The sequence below is a fragment of the Dermacentor andersoni genome, chromosome 4 (assembly GCF_023375885.2).
Source record: "Dermacentor andersoni chromosome 4, qqDerAnde1_hic_scaffold, whole genome shotgun sequence".
NCBI lineage: Eukaryota > Metazoa > Arthropoda > Arachnida > Ixodida > Ixodidae > Dermacentor > Dermacentor andersoni.
The window spans coordinates 203,623,025-203,642,941 of record NC_092817.1 but is presented as its reverse complement, the minus strand read 5'-3'; the positions used below and the strand labels follow the sequence as shown (position 1 = coordinate 203,642,941).

General features: G+C 45.7%; 1 protein-coding gene and 1 long non-coding RNA gene across 2 annotated transcripts; one reads left to right on the top strand and one right to left on the bottom strand.

The window, feature by feature from the left end:
- Positions 1 to 253: 253 nt before the first annotated feature.
- On the bottom strand, positions 254 to 3,551 carry LOC129386715 (uncharacterized). The gene is made up of 2 exons (XR_008614015.2): positions 3,210 to 3,551; positions 254 to 2,569 (listed from the first exon to the last, which is right to left on the bottom strand). It is a non-coding gene; the product is annotated as an uncharacterized lncRNA (long non-coding RNA).
- Positions 3,552 to 4,819: 1,268 nt separating this feature from the next.
- LOC129384614 (uncharacterized) lies at positions 4,820 to 19,736 on the top strand. Its single transcript, XM_055070208.2, has 3 exons — positions 4,820 to 5,041; positions 9,732 to 9,848; positions 18,655 to 19,736. The coding sequence occupies exons 1-3, from the start codon at positions 4,832 to 4,834 to the stop codon at positions 18,787 to 18,789; spliced, it is 462 nt and encodes a 153-aa protein (XP_054926183.1). The 5' UTR covers positions 4,820 to 4,831; the 3' UTR covers positions 18,790 to 19,736.
- Positions 19,737 to 19,917: the final 181 nt, after the last annotated feature.

Here is a 19,917-nt window from a genome sequence, read left to right as displayed (position 1 = left end):
AAGTAAATTGTAACTTACTTTGTGGGTGCCTCTTGTAAGTAACGCCACATGCTTGCACAGCATCACGCAGAAATAATGGCCAGTTCTTCGGCATGTCATCCATTAGTGAATTCCTTGTACGTTGCATGGTACCAGAACTGAAAGATAAATCATAATATGCTGTTATTTTTCTTCATAAACTGTACGATGAGCTTTTCATGCATAAAAGATGAGTGCAAGGGAAAATGCAGCAAGACGTCAACTTCACATCATGTCACATACTCATACTTTATTACCTAATAAATTAGAAAAGACGCAGAAAGTGTAATCAACAAGAGTGACAAAAAGCAGCAAAGGTGATTATGGATAAATCTTGAAGATGATTGCCACCGCTGCCAGAGTAGGCCAGCCTTCGTAGGAGAGCACTTGCTGCCCACAAAAGCTTGCTGTCAGAGGCCACGCGTGACGGTTCTTGTAGACATAGGCAAGCAATACCTGCACAGAAGAGGAAAAAGAAGGCGAGGGAGGAAATGGGAATATTGAAATCGGAACTTCAATTAGTAATATGTGCTAAGTAAGAAGTTTGCTCACATTAAAAATAAATTTAAGCACTCCTTTCTCTTAAATTATGGGTATCTTAAGATAAAAAGGTTAAAGGTTAAGGTTAAAATGACTAGTATATTTCCTATCATAAGAAGCCAACAAACACTGACACTAAGGACAACATAGGGGAAATTACTTGTGCTTAATAAATGAAACAAAGAAACGATAAATTAATGGAAATTAAAGTGGATGAAAGAACACCTTGCAGCAGGTGGTAACCGAACCCACAACCTTCGCATTTCGCGTGCTATGCTCTACCAATTGAGCTACAGCGGCGTCGTTTTCCCATCCACTTTCTTGGGTATTTATGTGTTCTAGTAGAACCCTGGGAGTGTTAGCCAGCGCCACAACTCGGAGACCTTGTTCCTGCCATATAGTCATTAAGTTGCATAGCAGAGTCAGCCTTTAAATTATTATATGGTGTTTTGTGGCTAAAAAGCCACTTATCAACCTGTGAAACAAGTCTGAGAAGCTTCCTGCAAAATATAATCAGTTTAAAACAGTAATTCACTCTGCAGGTAAATGATGTACTAACTTAATTAAAAAGTTAAATAGCATTTTATATTGTTAAACTAAAAGCAAGTTTGACATTTTGCACTGCCTAGCTGTTGCCTTCTTTTCAAACTTAAACATGACACAGAACAGAGTAAGCAGGTAGCATGCAAAGGAGGACTGGTGATAAAATAGTGTTCCAAAGCAACACTCCTAGCTGGATCAATCACTTTTGTTGATATATTTTCATGTGACCCCAATTGGTTTAGGGCAATACCTCACACAAATGATGCAGCACCTTGGATGATGCGTCACACAAAATTGAAAGTATCTCATGATGTGATCAAACGATAACATTGCCCACTGTCTTGGAAGTGTTAACATGCTGTTTGCACAAGAAAGTGCAAAGTGATTCATATAGGTAGCAAATTCATCAGTGCATCTATAGCCTCAGGTAATTCTGAGAATCTATGTTGACTCGCAGTTGAGAAGCCACTGCACACAAAAAGGTGTATTCAAGTAATGGTCCATGCTGAATAATTTCCCACCTAGTGAAAAGGCAAATGTGGCAGGCTAATGGGCTAGGGCAAATAGATTGCTAAATTCTGATAACACCTCCAATGATATTATTGAAATAGGTGATAAAAAACAGCACAGGTAAAATTGCAGTTATGACAAAATTTTAAAAGCACCTCTGCAAACTGCTGGAACCCTGAGCATCATGCCTGTTCTACACGCACATATGTTGCAGCGCAATCTACATCTCAGACGCAGGCGCCTCCACACATCACTTTGTGATCTCACAATAAGGTTAAAAAACAGTCTGGCACAAGCTACCTGATGCGATTCATTTTGCAAGCGCCAGCCAAGTGCTGATGGTGGTAGAGCGAAATTGAAGTTTGTCCTTGTATGGAAGCCTCGGCCCATGTTTTATCAATTCTAGCGGCAAAGCACACCTTTTACAGCACACATAAATCTTAAATTACACTGCTTGCTGATGCTGTACAGTAAATTCCTGTAAAGAAACTAAATCACACAGAAAACATGTAGAATACCAAACTATTCAAATACTGGCTTGAATACATTTGTGCATTAGGGAAGCAAGGTGTAATGTGCACTGTTGTAGCAAATTTTTACTCATGTATGGTACACTTGTATGACACAGCAGAGTTAATTTTTGAGTTCTTACATAGCAATGACTACCTACAGGTACATTTTGTAAGGCTTAGGGAAACTAATTATTAGTAGAACTGTGTATGTACACTGGCACTGAGAAATTGGTTATAATAGTGGCAGCTTATAATGGACCAGCGCAAAAAAAAATGCCCGTTTGTGAGACACCAACTAGCTATTTTACCACGAAGCACTCCCTGGCCTTAACCCATATAAAAAGCACTGGGAGGACCAGAGAGGGTACAGTACATTGGCTTACACTGATCATGATGAGGTCCCGTCATCCAGCTAGCGCCAAGGTACAAGAAGGATGTCCAGCAGTCTATAGAGTGAAAGGAACAAAACAAGATAGCATCAAGTCAGTTGAAAGGCAAATTTGCAATTACAACTAAGGTGACCCAGTCACAGTCATTCAATAATAAGTGCCAAGCTGTCGTGTTTTCACTCCCAGATGAAGCACCTACTAGGTTAAAGGTTTTGCTGCTTATTTAGAACAAAACACAAGTGAAATTTGTACATCAGCAGACGATTTAATTTGGAATTGTATAGATGAAGTAAACATAGCAGTTATATTTTTTGTTTTGCTATAAAGTGGGAACGCTACAAACTGCATAGTCACTGACACACACGCGCGCACATGCACGAACAAAAGGACACAAAATAGGGCGAGTTCAGCCTGGTTCAGCATTACAGCCAGCGCGTCGTCTTCGAATGCACTCCTTTCGGTTGGTTCGTGCTACGTCAACCACAAAGACTAACAAGCAGGGCAAAGTTCTGACTGGTGTTGCGGAAGTCGTGGAGCGCGGTGGTGCTGAACGGCTGAACACAAGCAGAACCCTCGTATAAAAGTAATGACGAAAACTCGCAGGGCAGAAGAGCCCATATATCAAGAACTGTCGCGGGTAACACCTAAAAATATTCACATTGTTGACGAAAAACTAAGTGCAATGTATTTCACTTACCGCAAAAAGTGTTATCCGAACGTGCGACGTACAAAGACGCACCGAGACACGAAGGCGGCGAACGCAGATCCCGCCATTGTGGTAGTAAGCCGTCGGCGAAAACACGCAATACAGCCGATGTCACGAAGCACTGATGCAAAACACACGGCAAACAGCATCAGCACAGCTAAATGACTCCAATTAATATCCAGTATAAATGTACAGAACGGCTTAGAATGACGCACAACTGGCATAACGAACCCACGACCAGCCCACGACCGGGACATTGCGGGCGGCAGTGGCCGTTTTTTTCAAACTTCCTGCCTCCCAGTGTTTCCAGCACAGAATGAGATGTCCGACAAATTTGGATTAAGTTTCCGCCGAAGTGATCGCAGCGCCGTGGCTCGGTGACACCGCTGTGCAACGCCGGCGTTTCGCTCCTGCTGCTGTCCGTATACCTGCTGCGCGAGCATAGAATGGCTTCCAGGCGTCGTGTGCGCGCCCCGTATGGAAAACAATAACACGCCCTTGATTGTTGAAGTTCTGGTGTGAAATTATTTAATATCAAAGCCAATTAACTTATGTTGCTTCCAACGAGTTCGATTTGTCTGTGGCGTCTTTTATTCGCTAACGCCGACGGCCAACGGTAACCGCACTTTTAACACGCCGTTTGACATTTTATGCACTTTTAGACAAAAAGATCTAGAAAAGTTCTTGAGTTAGACATTCTGAATGCGTTTACCAAAACAGACTCTAGTGACACCAGTAGTGGGTTTTGCCGCATATAGAATATATACTAGCATATTCCAAGTGCTGAGGTTATGTTTAGAAGAAATTCTATTTTCAGTCTTATCATAGACCAAGACGTCTATAGCCGTTTGTAGCCGTTTCAAGAAGTTTTTAAGAGGTTCTGTGTTTCGTGGGATCTGCCGCAGCAGAGACCAGTGAGTATGCACTTGACGCCATCACCAGGGCAGCCCAAGCACGCGAAATTGCCCGCGCTCGCCTCCTGACCTCGCAAGAGAAGCAACTGCGTTTGTACGATCACCAACACCGAGTCGTCCACTTTTCGCCTGGATATCTGGTACTCCTCTGTTCTCCGGCTCGTCACGTTGGCCTGTCAGAAAAACTCCTCTCTCAGTACACATGCCCATATCGAGTGCTGCGTGCCGTGACTCCAGTTACGTACGAAATTGCCCCAGTCAGTACCAGTGCCGCATCTGCCCCGAATTCCACTTACGTTGTGCATGTCGCACGCCACAAACCATATTACTCTCCTGTTATCACCGCTATTTAGACGCACCGGGATGGTGCTTCCACCGCCGGGGATAATGATACATGCATATTGAGTGTTTCTTGTGGTCAATGCGCGCGGGCGCCCTGACGAATACGACGAACGCTTTCTGGCTCTCGAGCTGTCGGCTGAACTGGCCAGCGCTGCAGCTACTCCTTGTAAACATACTTCATAAATAGTCACCAGTCTCAATCCTTCGTTCGCGTACCAACATTTTAGGTCAATTGCCATGTGCGATTGTGCATGCAATAACGAAGGGGCGTTTCATTGCAGTTGAAACGGCAAGCGCACTTGTGAAACTCAGATTTGCTTTCTTACTTCCTCCTTGCAGGAAAGCCGTCGCAAGGCTATGGCCGTGAAACCGAGCAGCCGGAAAAGGACCCACTGCGTGACGCCCTCCCGCACTGCATCCAAGATGGCTCGGCTCGGGTCAGGCAGGGGCGCCCTCTCGCCCATCAGGCGCGGGGGCACACCAGCCGGCAGAAACACCCTGGCGGCGAATGGGAACATACCGGTCCGAGGCGCGAAAAATATCCGGCGGTGCTCGTCTAAGGCCCAGGTATATCACTATCACAAGTACCTTCTCTACGCGTATTCAGAGGAAATGGGGGGGGGGAGGTTATATTAACGTACTCCAGCCCAAGGTTGCCTATTTAAGAAGTGACACTGGTACTTCTGGATGGGACGGGAATTAATGAAAAGTGCATCGCAAAGCAGGAATCTCGGGCTCGACGGTACTACGAAGCAATTTCAAAGGAAGTGCAACCTGGTGGATTGCAGAGCACGTCCAGAAAGCCTTGCTATGGTGACACCTTTGGCCGACTTAATGCACACTGTTCTAAATACAGTGCAGAGAAAGACAATGCGCAGAGCAAGAATAACGCTGAATAGAAGCGCCATGTGCGTGTTTCATTCGCTCCTTGTCTTGCCCTTGTGTACACTGTACGCAGAGGTTGTAAAAGGACATACTTTCTGTCCATTGTACTTAGCAGAAATGTTTATTGTTGGCTGCTGAATGATAAATTTTATAGGGCCGGCACTGACCTCCAATGAGGAAAACACAGGAATCTTAGTGTGTGTACTTGCAGTCTCTTGACCATCAGCCTCTTAGTGGCATTGGCGTTGCGGTGCTCAGCAAAAGGTCACGAGCTCGATTCGGCAGCAGCCGTATTTCGATGGTTGGTTAATGCAACAAATCATATCTTACAGTGATCTAGTTGCACGTTAGAGCTCCACAAGTGATCAAAACTTATCCGGAGGCACCCTCTACGCTTACCCTCATAATCCAGTGCGAACTTTCAGTAGGTTAACGCTCACAATCTTTAGAGCAAAACGCACTCGTCGAGTTTATCTGACTATTTTCATGGACGAGTACCCAGGGGAGCATGGTGTAGCACACTGTCTCATTCAGGCAGTCACCAAAGACTACATTTGGAGCGCGCAGCTTTCATCAAATGCCCAGATAGTGGTTAATATGACATAAAGAACCGGTAGGGCAGTCGCACGTAATGAAAAATCTGCTCCCGGATTCTAAGCATAGCGCTCCTAGGTTCTTCCACAAGTACTTATTGAAGTCGGTAATCGCGTACATTGGGCTCGCTCCGCCCTAACCGGTGAAACCACTAGTGAAGAAACCAGGACTGATTTTGGGGCCGGTTTACGCTCAATTCGCACAGCCTTTTGCACGCACCTGGAAGCGGAAAAAACTGCACATGTAGCACACATTTGAACACATTTTGGTTTACACTGCTCGTGAGGACCCAGTCTAAGCCAAAATTTCTCCAACTGTCCATGGCCTATTGCAGATTTCAAGCACGCTGATTGCAAGTCGGCCCTCACCGGCCAAGATATGGTCACAACCAGAATCTATCAACCGTTGGACCTTGAATAATTATGTCGAGGCATGTGCATATGTACAATTAATATAGTTTACTTACGTTAATCCAATATCGACGAAACTGACGAACTGGATCAAATTTTATTAAACAAATTAAACAAAATGCAAAAAAAATGTCCAAACACATCGCTGACTCAATTTGCACTTTTTTCCCCATTCTAACGCACCTCTGAATCAAATGAGAACCTGCTTTTTGTGTGTCCAAAGTAGAACTATAACGCCGAAATATTACTAAAGCCCCTAAATAAAGGAGAAATCTAATATGCACCCAATTTTCTAGCAAGAAAACTGGGAAAGGCTTTCACGTTTTGGACAGTGGTGTTCGGTTACCTAAAGTCAGCTTCGCCTCAGTATAATTGTTATGTGGCAAAGCACACAAGTGCGGTTGGTGGTCGCATTTTTGTTTAAAAAAGAAAAGCGCTCGTTAGAATTCGGTCGGTACCACAATCGCGCTCTGTGAGCTACTGTTACTGCCTGAATAATTTTCTAGGGCAGGCCGAGGATTGGTGTCTTCGACGAGAGATTACGCTTGTTCAAGTGATTTAGTCCCATAAGCTGTCGATACAGACGCTGCCACTAAATGGGTCACTATTGGGGTCACCATAGGGGTCAGGAGCGTGCATGCTGATTAACAAAGTTGGCATTATAAGTCAAAGACCAACTTGAGGATCGAAATAAGGAAAGTTTGGGCGCATCGAAATGCATGAGCGCTGGCCGATACCTTCGGTTGGGATCGAATTAACCGTCAAGTATAAATAAAGTCGAATTATTGAAAGTGTAATGTATACGTGCAGTATTTGCGGTTTCTATTTTTCAGTATGCCAACAAGCTAGACTAATTAATAGGGGTGCGCACATATTTAAAATTTTGAGTACGAGTGAAAAGCTAGTCAACCACAAGTTGAGTAGTCAGCGCTATTTGATTCGAGCATTTGTTGGTGAAATTTAACATTCGTGTCATTCGTACATTACGGATAACAAAACTTACTGGAGTGTCAAGATATAGACAGGCAAGGACTGTTTCGAATGATTCTGCTGCAGGATTGGCTGCGATTGTTGCACGGAGGCACGAGTTCCTTATTTAACGTGCACTTTTTTTTGAAAAAGAAATGTCGTCCAAGAATTGCCTGATCATTACAATAGATGTGTGACATTGAGAGCAGCAGCCTACTGTCAGACGGAGAATCATCATCGTCATGAGGTGGTCGCAAAGCACATTTTCTTGAAGGCTGTTGTTAGCTCTTTTTGTGTTCAACAGCGATCAACTTTGGAGGCACTACGTATCAAGTGCGAGGTTTCGCTTGACTCGGCATATACGGTCATTGCTGATGCCGTGCCGCACCAGCAGTCTGCGCCGAAGGCCAGGAACGATCTCGGCTGCATATTTCGACAAGCCCAATTGGAGAGTCGTGTAAAATCTCATGAAAGGTGTAGTTGTAGCTCTAAAAGTGATGGCTTGATAATACCACCTTATGTGCTTGGTATCTTGAGAAGGACGACGACGCACTGCTTTTGTTACGAAAGTTCATTTTAGAAATATTGTTTCCCAATATGAAGGTAAATTTTCTACGTCTCATTTCTTTCTTGTCACTAATGTGGGGACATGCTATATTTTTCTTTTATAAATTAGGGGCATAATGCATTCAGGCGGACTTTTATTTTCGCACTTTGGATGTGAGTTAGATTCGTGTAAATATGGTAACTTCTGATCAGCAACTTCTTCCTTCGATAAGGTGCCTTGCCTTTAGGCACCCTGGATAAAAATTTCTTCCAATTTATTATTTGTCTAGTCCCCATCTTTGCATTGCTCTAAAGCGATATACGATGCTGTAGTACCACGTCTCGGCTTCAGCGAACACAAGAGTGCATGGGCACCTGTTAACGTGTATATTCTTATATTGTTCCACTGCTGTCATTGCCCTGTCGCCCCAGATGCGGTGTTCATAATTTACAAGCTCCACAGTTATTTGGATGTCTGCTGTGAACGGTATCAAACAAGTCGATGAATACAGGCATTATTTTTTTTAAGCGAAGCTTGCTTTGAGAACCCTCCTGGACTTTCCTGACCGTGGCTGGTGCTGCTGCAGCGGTCTTTTGACACAGCTTCTACTAATTCACTTGCATGCTTAATGGTGGATCAAACCTAGGCCTCCTAACATGCAGCTCAATGCTCCAACCACTAGCCTACAAGCTGACATGCCATACTTCATTTGTGCCAAAGCCAACCAGCTCTTTGAGATAATCGCCACATCTGCCGTCGCACATGTGGCACGAGTGTGCGAGAGGACGTTGCGCATTTTAGCCCTGCGTCCTTGGTGCAAATTTATAGCAGTTGATTAACTGCTTCAGAAAAGCTTTGCTTCACACACATTTTCCAAGATGTCACCTGCATAATTTTGCCGAGAGATTACCTCGTATCTGATGTCTGTTCAGAAATTTATTCTATAATAAGTTTGAGATTTTGAGGATGTGTCTCTCGAATATACTTCATTTAATTAGAATAAGAAATATAAATATTCGCACACTGGTAGTATTTAAATAATATTGTGAATTTTTTGTGCTAAATAGGCTCAAATAAGTGTTGTCCTTATTAGAACGTTATTTGAGCAACCTGTTCCTATATTGTAAGCAAACTTGAAACAGGTAATGCCTGAATTTTATAATGTTTCATACTTAATTATCATATGTCATGCCAGAGGGCTGATCTTATCACACAGGGGTACAGCGACCTGCAAAGTTGGTCTTAGCCAGTGACAAAGAATGCAAAGTGCCGTGATTCTTTACAAGATTTAGCCCAAGCAGGCAGGGCCACGTGGACAATGTGGCGTGGCGTGCGAAAACGTGCAAGCAAACTCAGTGGTTGCGCACTCGTAAAAAAAAAGGCAAAGGAAGGGACAAACATGCTGTAATAAATTGTTTGAAGACTACGGAAGGCACGAACCGTTAGGAATGGCAGGAGAACATATCAATTGCTGCAACGAAAGCTTCCTTGCAGACTGACTTGTTCTACAGTTGTCGTCGAACTGTGTGGAGGAGGTACTCTTTGAGGAGGATTGTCCCAGAAATCTTCTAAAAGCGCACTGCAAAGGCTTGTGAGAGAGGAAAGCAATTCAAGTACATAATAAGACGACTGCCTGCCTTTGCACGCTCACTGCGGAACATTGTTAGAGGCCTGTAACATGTACTTTCTCAGTGGTACTGGCATTATTTGCTTTAACAGTGTTTATTGCAACCATTTGCAGTGTATTCATTATATTTGCTGATAGGCATTACTTGTGTGCAGCTCACGTAATTGCAGCAGTTTCTTTGTGCGAATAGCGATGTTTTTTTGTTCTTCTTGGTCACTGCCGCAGAAGGAAGTTCCCTATAGCCGACAGCATTGCAAGGGAAAATTGGTCGAGAAGGCATCTATTGCATCCACCACCGCAGCCGGACCTGTGGGTGAGGTAACCACCATTGAGAGCTTCACGGTGAGCGTTGAAAACCTGCAATTCTGCATACATCGGCCTGACGCATCATGTACTACTCGGCTGGATTTCCTGCCTTATTTTTTGTCCATTTCGAAGCATTTTTTGTACATCCTTAAAAATTAGTTTAGCACAATAGCTGCAAACTTTCTATGGCAGCACAGCCAAAGCTAGGTGGGCGAAGTTTCTGCACTTGCGTTACTATACAAAGTAGAGCCAACATTTTGCTGACCGTTTCAATTTGTATTACCAGTACGTTCAGCACATGGGCGTTTTCTTAATTGTTTTCATGCGAGTCCACGTAGTGTATAAATACTATTTGTGAAATAGTGCCAAGTTAAATTGCATAGCTGATTTAATTTATTCATCGTACACTGAAGGAACAGATAGTTGAGCTCTTTTCCAAAATGCATTACTTCAAAATCGCCTCTGATTTTACGCTGCGCCACGAACTATTTAACTTCATGTGTAAAGGTGCAAAATGCACTGCGATGAAGATATACGGCAAACGATGCTATATTTTATATTGTGAAGGAGTGTAGCAAGCGCCTTTAGTGGAACAAACATATTTATCATGAGAGAGAGAGAAAGAAACAACTTCATGTAGTCGCCTGCAGAACGACACCATGACTAAATGGCGCCGTGACGCGGGCCCTGACGTCTTCTCAGCGGGTGGTCTCTACTCAACTCCAGCGCGTGTTACTCCCGCGGTCGGTCGCCCTGTGGGGCAACGTTCCGTCGGTTTCGCTCGGCCTTTGTCTTTCAAGAGCCGCCGAGACCTGCTGGACGGCCCAGGTTTGGCTTTCGTGGTCGTAGCATTCCGCCGCAGCCGCGAGTCGCGGCGGAATCGTAGTTGTCGAAGCTTCGTCGGGGAACTTGGTGCAATCCCATAGGATGTGCGTCAGGGTGGCCCTCTCCCGCTGGCACACGCGGCACACATCACTCACATATAATTTCGGGTATAGATGAGTCATTATCACTGGGGTGGGTAAAGAACCAGTTCGCAATTGTCTGAACAGCACTGCCTCCGCTCGGCTCAGCCCCGGGTGCGGGGGTGGGAAAGTCCTTCGAGCCAGGCGGTGGAACTCTGCAAGTTCGTTGAACGTCATCATGTGGTCCTTGGCACTACACCACGTTGGACGGTCGGTTGCAGCGGCACGGTTAGTTAGCGCTCGCGCCACTGCGTCTGCCGTCTCGTTGTGGTTATCGTGCTTCTCCGACGCATCGTTGCCCGCGTGCGCCGGGAACCACTTGATTCTAACATACCGATTCTCTCGTTGCAGGTCAGCCGAGCACAGAACGCGCACAGCCTCACCACACACTTTGCCCTTTGCATAATTCCGCACTGCGCTTCGCGAATCGCACAACACCGTCTGGCACCCGGGGTCGGCAATTGCCAGGGCAATGGCCACCTCCTCCGCCTGACACGCCTCACGGACCCGTAAGCTCGCCGCTGCCCTCGTCGCGCCGGACGACGCTTCGATGACGGTAGGTACGAACGCCGCGCAATCTCCCTGGTATTCTGCCGCATCCATAAACCTTGCGTGCTCGTCCTTGGCGTGAAAGTCGATGAGAGCCTTGGCCCTCGCCGCTCTTCTTTCTTTGTTAAACTCCGGGTTCATGTTTCTCGGGATGAGGTCTACCCGAATCCGGCGCCGGGTCTCATCCGGGACACAAACGTCGCTACTCGCCATTTTCGCCCCGGGCGTGAAGCCCAAGTATTGAAGTATGCGCCTGCCGGCTTCGGTCATAGAGAGCCGCTCCAGCTGGGCGGTCCGTTGCGCTTCCGCAATTTCCTCGAGGGTATTGTGTACACCTACGCTGAGGAGCTTGTTGGCGTTCGTACACTCGAATAGTCCGAGCGCCGCCTTGTAAGCTCGGCGTATCAGGGCGTTGATCTTATTCTTTTCACACTGCATCCAGTTGTGGAAGGCTGCAACGTAGGTGACGGGGCTGCTTACGAAGGACTGCACAAGCCGAATCAAGCTTTCCTCCTTCATCCCGGCCTTGCGGTTGGCGACCCCTCTGATGAGACGTATTGCGTTGGTAATCTTGGCTGTAAGGCGCGAAATGGTCTCGCCGTTGCCCCGTCGCTTGCCTATAATCATGCCGAGCACTCGGATTTTGTCGACCTCCGGGATCACTAGGCCGTTCCTCGTCACGATCTTGATGGCCTCGTAATTCCTTGCTTTGCTCTTGTTACGTCTGACGTACTTCGGTGGTAACACCAGCAGTTCTGACTTGCTCGGTGAGCAGATCAAACCGGAACCGTTCAGCTGGTCTTCGATCGCGTCGACAGCTTCTTGCAGCGTGCTCTCAATGGGACCATCGCTGCCTCCTGGAACCCACAGCGTGATGTCATCGACGTAAATGGTGTGCCGGACGCCTTCGACACGAGAGAGTCGCTTGGCCACCTCGATCATAACGAGGTTGAATAACAACGGTGGGATGACCGAGCCCTGGGGGGTCCCGACACTGCCGAGCCTCTTCTCTTGGAGCCGTAGATCGCCGGCGCAGAGCTCAGTTGTCCGCCCCGTCAGAAAGTCCTTGATGTAATTGTACGTTCTTGCGCCCATGTTGAGTCTGGACACCTGGGCTAGGATCGCAGAGTGCTTCACCTTGTCGAAGGCGCTCTGCAGGTCCAGCCCCAGAATGGCCTTGTTGTTTTTCGTTAGGGTGTCATCGTCAATGATATCTTTCTTCAACAGAATCATGAAAAACTACGGACCACCGAGCAAACCGGTTCAGAAATTCTACGTAAGGGATAAATCTTGTGGCGTACAGAATCGGTGTTCTCAGTTTACTTTCGGAGGCGCCAATCAATTTACGGTATTTCGCGCGGCGACATAGGATATATCGGCGCCTCCAGGCAGCAGAATTTCTCACATAGGACAAAGACGCTGTCTTGTAGAGTGGAAGCAATGCTGTCACCTCTGTACAGTGAAACCACCTTGCTACGAACACCACAATAACGAATTGTTCAGATTAGCGATCGCGATTTAGTTTCCTCGTCATGTTAGAACGCCTGAGTACTACGAATGAGTATTCCAAAACCGGGGGATTTCTAGATTTTTGTGTATCCTTAACGGCAGCCGATACACTAGGCTAGCAGACAGTGCGCAGAAAGCGGATGGCCACGGTACATGTTAGGAAAACCTGAAACGGCGCCGGAGGAGAAAAACGCGCAGGCGATGGCGCATCATTTTATTGCAGAGGCGATGACGCATCAGGTTGTGCGAGCGCGTACTCCACCCCATAGAGCATGCTCCACCCAGTCAGGTCTTGCCTCGCAACGGAAGCGCGTCTCTTCCTTCTTTCTGCGCACGCGTCTTCTTTCTGCACTTCTTTCAGTGGTCGTACCAGCTACGCGTGTAGAGAAATGTAACCTAACCTCCGTGCTCGCGGCGATGAAACACGGCCGCACTTTCCGCACGGTGTCTTTCACACGCGCTTCCTTTTTTTAATAGTTCACGAGGGATAATCTGATATTTTCGTTCGGAACAGAACGCGTTCGCTCGCTGCAACGTCAAAAAGTAGGCGGCCAGCAAGGTTTGCGAGAATGGGAGGGAGAGAGCAGCGAATCGGCCCATGCTGAACTCCCCAGAAGTTGTGGTGCCTCGTTTGTCGTCACTTGGCGTCAATGACAATATACTACAAAAGGAAATATTTCTTCTCTTTTAATGAATAAAAAATGATCTTTCTTGTATAAGACTTTTACCATTCAAGGTTAAACACCTTGTCGACTAGTAATACGTATGACAACTAGAATTTCTTACTAGTATTTTCTCTGCATGGTCGCTACGTGGTGTCGCGCTTAGCGAAATTAAACGACGGGCAGAGTGGCACGCGCTTCAAGAACCATCGAGCCCTGCCAATGTCCGTCTGGGCCCCGGGTCTCGGCACGCCAGAAGGAGCTGCCCTTCACGGAGTAGCACTCCGCTCTCGTGACGCCGTCGTTCCCGCTGGGGCCGACTTTTTTTTCAATTCGGACAGAGAGGCTCCTTGCGCATTGTACGCATTACACATTGCATGCACCATATTCTCGAATTAGCTTGTGTATTAGACCCCAACGCGCCATTTTGTATAGCCACAGCCGCTGTTAGGACCTACTCCAATCCACCAGACTTGCCAAATGAAGCTGGCCTCGTAGTGAGAGCGTGATCGCGTGAACGGGGCACCTCTCGTCGTGTTCTGCTCCTAATAGACGTGTTCTGTTACAACGTAATTGATGGGAGCGTGTCGTCATGTTGACATCACCAACAACGTGGGCGCGGCCCGCAGCTGACGACGTCGACGCGGCTTAGCCCAATCACGTGAGGTGAATTTTAAGGCGCGTTCCGAACAGAGACCTCCCATCGCGCCCCAGATGGCCATCTCGAGTGAGACAGCTGCGGTGTCCACGACAAGATATGTGAAAAACAAACCAAACAAAATAAACAATGCGCTTTGGTGGAGGCGACATGCAGCTTCCTCATTGTCGGAGGTTTTCTCGGCGACAGCTTCCCTATGCGTGCGCCACTCTTACTGTACAGTGCTTCGGTGGAGAGTGACGGTGCAATCTATGAAAAATATCAATGGATCGGGCGGAGAGCCAACGGCGATGTTTTCGTGGACAGATGACACAGTGACAACTGATCAACTAATGGGTTGATGCGTGGAGTGCGTAATTTTGAGGCTTTCACTATAACTACCTTTCAGAATAACTAACAATTTGCCATGGTCCCCTGAAGTTTCTTACCTTGAGATTTCACTGCGATAGACATCAACATATCTTATTCGACCGGCGAGACATTGCGAGCGCGTTTGTGTCCCTGAAACTGATCCATTTCATTGCAAAGTACCAGGAACACTCACCTGTAGACTCTCATGTCTGTGGTGCTACGCGCGAAATCTCGTGAAAAAAATACTTAAGGAGCAGTCTCGCCGAACGGCGAGACTAGAAATTAAATAGACTTCATACTCTGCGCTAACCCTGGCATCATACAAGATGTGGACGTGCTCAGCAAGGTGCGCTGCAGTGACCATAGGATGGTAAGGACACGAATTAGCCTAGACGTGAGGAGGGAACGGAAGAAACTGGTACATAAGAAGCCCATAAATGAGTTAGCGGTAAGAGGGAAAATAGAGGAATTCCAGATCAAGCTACAGAACAGGTATTCGGCTTTAACTCAGGAAGAGGAACTTAGTGTTGAAGCAATGAAGGACAATCTTGTGGGCATCATTTAGGAGTGTGCAATAGAACTTGGTGGTAAGTCCGTTAGACAGGACACCAGTAAGCTGTCGCAGGGGACGAAAGATCTGATCAAGAAACGCCAATGTGTGAAAGCCTTTAACCCTAAAGCTAGAATAAAACTGGCAGAACTTTCAAAGTTAATCAACAAGCGTAAGACAGCTGACATAAGGAAGTATAATATGGATAGAATTGAACATGCTCTCAGGAACGGAGGAAGCCTAAAAGCATTGAAGAAGATATTAGGAATTGGCAAGAATCAGATGTATGCGTTAATAGACAAAGCCGGCAATATCATTACTAATATGGATGAGATAGTTGATATGGATGGAGATAGATGAGATATGGATGAGGAGCGGCTGAGGAGTTCTATAGAGATTTATACAGTAGCAGTGGCACCCCCGACGATAATGGAAGAGAGAATAGTCTAGATGAATTCGAAATCCCACAGGTAACGCCGGAAGAAGTACAGAAAGCCTTGGGAGCTATTCAAAGGGGGAAGGCAGCTGGGAAGGATCAGTTAACAGCAGATTTGTTTAAGGATGGTGGGTAGATTGTTCTGGAGAAACTGGCCACCCTGCATACGCAATGCCTCATGACCTCGAGCGTACCGGAATCTTGGAAGAACGCTAACATAATCCTAATCCATAAGAAAGGGGACTCCAAAGACTTGAAAAATATAGACCAATCAGCTTACTGTCAGTTGCCTACAAACTATTTACTAAGGTAATCGCAAATAGAATCAGGAACACCTTAGACTTCTGTCAAGCAAAGGACCAGGCAGGATTCCGTAGAGGCTACTCAACAATAGACCATATTCACACTATCAATCAGGTGATAGAAAAATGTGCGGAATATAACCAACCTTTATATATAGCTTTCATTGATTACGAGAAAGCGTTTGATTCATTCGAAACCTCAGCAGTCATGGAGGCATTGCGTAATCAGGGTGTAGACGAACCGTATGTAAAAATACTGAAAGATATCTATAGCGGCTCCACAGCCACCGTAGTCCTCCATAAAGAAAGCAACAAAATCCCAATAAAGAAAGGCGTCAGGCAGGGAGATACGATCGCCCCAATGCTATTCACTGCGTGTTTACAGGAGGTATTCAGAGACCTGGATTGGGAAGAATTGGGGATAAAAGTTAATGGAGAATACCTTAGTAATTTGCAATTCGCTGATGATATTGCCTTGCTTAGTAACTCAGGGGACCAATTGCAATGCATACTCACTGACCTGGAGAGGCAAAGCAGAAGAGTAGGTCTAAAAATTAATCTGCAGAAAACTAAAGTAATGTTTAACAGTCTCAGAACAACAATTTACAATAGGTAGCGAGGCACTGGAAGTGGTAAGGGAATACATCTACTTAGGGCAGGGAGCGACGGCGGATCCGGATCATGAGACGGAATAATCAGAAGAATAAGAATGGGCTGGGGTGCGTTTGGCAGGCATTCTCAGACCATGAACAGCAGGCTGCCATTATCCCTCAAGAGAAAAGTATATAATAGCTGTGTCTTACCAGTACTCACCTACGGGGCAGAAACCTGGAGGCTTACGAAAAGGGTTCTACTTAAATTGAGGACGACGCAACGAGCTATGGAAAGAAGAATGATGGGTGTAACGTTAAGGGATAAGAAAAAAGCAGATTGGGTGAGAGAACAAACGCGAGTTAAGGGCATCTTAGTTGAAATCAAGAAAAAGAAATGGGCATGGGCAGGACATGTAATGAGGAGGGAGGATAACCGATGGTCATTAAGAGTTACGGAATGGATTCCAAGGGAAGGGAAGCGTAGCAGGGGGCGGCAGAAAGTTAGGTGGGCGGATGAGATGAAGAAGTTTGCAGGGACGACGTGGCCACAATTAGTACATGACCGGGGTTGTTGGAGAAGTATGGGAGAGGCATGGAAAACATAAACCTAGGAGCAGCAAGAAACGAGTTGGTTTTCTCATTGATATTTTTATTTACTATGAAAAAATCTGAAACAAAGAAATAATTGGTAGGTTTCGCGTTACGCTGCTTAGCCTACAGATGTCTACATTCAATTACATTCAGGCGTGAAGTGAAAAATGCACTCTTCGAACCTGTAGCTTTGGCTGTGCTGCCACGTAACGTTGTCTTTGGGTATAGTGCATTCGTGGCAATCAATCAATAGCAATGCTGCGGTGAAGTACATACTAAGTACAGCGGGGAAGCATACCGCAAGTGGTAAGGGGCCACTATCATGGGACATAGTAGGTGTTCATTAATTATAGCACAGGCGCGCACCCGCTGTCTCCCATCACAGTAAACCACTGGGACGACTGATAAGTGTTCTGGCAGGCCTTCATCAGAGTTTCTTCAGATACGGCCGAGGTGGTTCGAGCCCCTGAGGACAGTAAAAGGCTTGCATTCATTTTTAGCACTTCCCGATTTTCTGACGTTTTTGCAGTCTGGGCATTGATTATCTGAGCAAATACTCGTAGCTAACATTTCAATTGAAGAAAACAGTACTGACATATTTTACAAGTTGTGTAAGCTCTACCATATAGGAGGATCACAGTTATCTGTGACCAACAGAGGTTGGAATCAACTTGAAATATCAAATGTTTTCCAAAGTAGTTTTGAAATGCGGAACCTTTTGTATCATTATCATGACATAAAGCGAAATTTGTTGACTTCATGTAGCATAAAGCCAATTAGTACAGCGGTGTTGTTCGTCATCAATGCGAGATTGCTGGGAGATGCTTTCGTCCTGCAGTGGGCATAAAAATAAGCTGATGATGAATGACAGCAGTCTCGCAATGATCACTCCCCAAGCGTTTCTTTTTCCATGTGGAGGAAAAAAAAGTTGAGAGGCAATAATGATATCGGGCCGCCAGCCTTGGCAAGGCACTCTGATGCCGTTTTCTCCCTGCTTTGCATGGGACCATATGGTGGCGTTATACTAATGTCATCAGAACAAGTTTCATTCTCGGCAGCCCAAACAGTTTTTTTTTCCCAAAAACATCACACGAAAGTATTGGTCACTTTTTTAGGAGAACGACCATTATGCGAGAAGATATGGTAATAATATTGCCACTTCATATTTGTTGTAGTAAAGCAATGATCTAGTATTCAATGCCTAGTATACTGTCGCACCATGCTGTATTCAGAACATTCCAGCTGAAAAATTTTAAAAATATACAAATTAAGCACCCAAGATAGGTGCCGCTATAAAGAAGACATCCAGTTTTAGTGTTATGCAGATACTCATCGCAGAGACGCTGTCTCGGCTTTCCCAGCTATGGCAACCGCCAGGGATCTGCTCGAAGATAGAGCGCAGGCCGTGCGCGGTCGGTCTAGCGTAGACGCAAGCTCCCCTGACCCTTGTGCGCATTCGATTATGGTGCCACCAATCATGCATACACGACGAGGCCAGAAATTCAACTAGATTGTCCTTATAATTGCTTTTGCTTTAGAAAGAGGAACCTGCCAGCTTGCTTGCAGCTGAGAGAATTTTAACGATTAGTATAATCGAGGAAAGCCTGGAATGTCCCCAAGGCTCCAATGTGGTGTAATGAACTGTGGTCAGTAACGGTTAGTATAAATTCTTCCAGCAATTCCTCGCCCAAGTACGCAGGACGCAGCTGACCAGCAGTATACTCGCCAAAGCGCCGAGACCGTTCCAGCCAGATGATGGATTTCAAGCCATGGATTCACATTTAGACTGGACACAAGTGCCTCCTCCGTGAACGACGCTATTTGTGTGTGCGTGCGCGTGCGTGTGTAAAAATCTTTTTTAGTAAGTTCCCCCTGGTAAGTACGCATGGACATGTCATCGACATTGATGCTTAAAGTGAAAACAAAATGATGTCTTCTGTAATCATGCAACTGACATATTTGTGTCAACGGTGTAGTGTTGGGCTTCAGATTTAGATACCGTTTAAAACACTGCTCGAAACAAACATTTTCGACGCATAAACAACGATCGTATGCGCGAGCACATTCGAGCATATTGATTTTGCTAGAATCTGCACGCCAACTTTTTTGTGGCAGTGTTTCCTTTATTTCGATACTGCCGTTGTCATAAAAAAGCGTGGCGGTAATTTGCAGATTGTGACCGAAGTAACGTTATATAACAGGAAAACGTAGCAGGGGTTTGGATATACTAATAATTTTTAAAATTCCTATTTTCAAGCTTGATTGCGGACCTCTTACGTAAGGCTGCACCATGATATGTTGCAGTCTTGCATGGCATTTAAGCGTAGGCTGTTGTTATAGAAAGGCATGTGCTGCCAGGTGGACAAATGTCACATGAGGCGAAAAGATGTTGACAAGCTGTGTACCACAGTCAAAGCACCGCACAAGATGCGCACACTGTCGAGTACCAAAAACAATTGAACAATGTCATTCATTTCCTTCGATGCAATAGTGACGATGTCTTCATGTGAACTGTCTCTCACCAGAGGCTGCTTCTGTGTTAGGAGCCTGCGTGCCTCATAATCAGAAAGTGGTTTTGGCACGTTAAACCCCATAATTTAGTTTTTTGTGTTAGGAGCCTTTTCTATAGCACGTGCCTTCAAGGGTTATGTTGAGGCAGTGGTGCCACTGGCAATGGTATGTTTCAGTATGAAACCCATTTTAGTATGTTTTTATGTTTATCCTGATGAAACATTCTCATAATTTTAATACATGGCTATTTTATGCACTTTGCAGCAAATGTGTTTTATGGTTTTTTTAAGCCATGGTACAGCCACCCATTGCCATTGATCGTTCACGTGAAAACCCACGATCTTTCATGGCGCTTTTTAGGGAGACCCGGCCCTTGCGCAATAAAACCCACACATCATCTATGAATTACACAAACATGGTTGCATTTA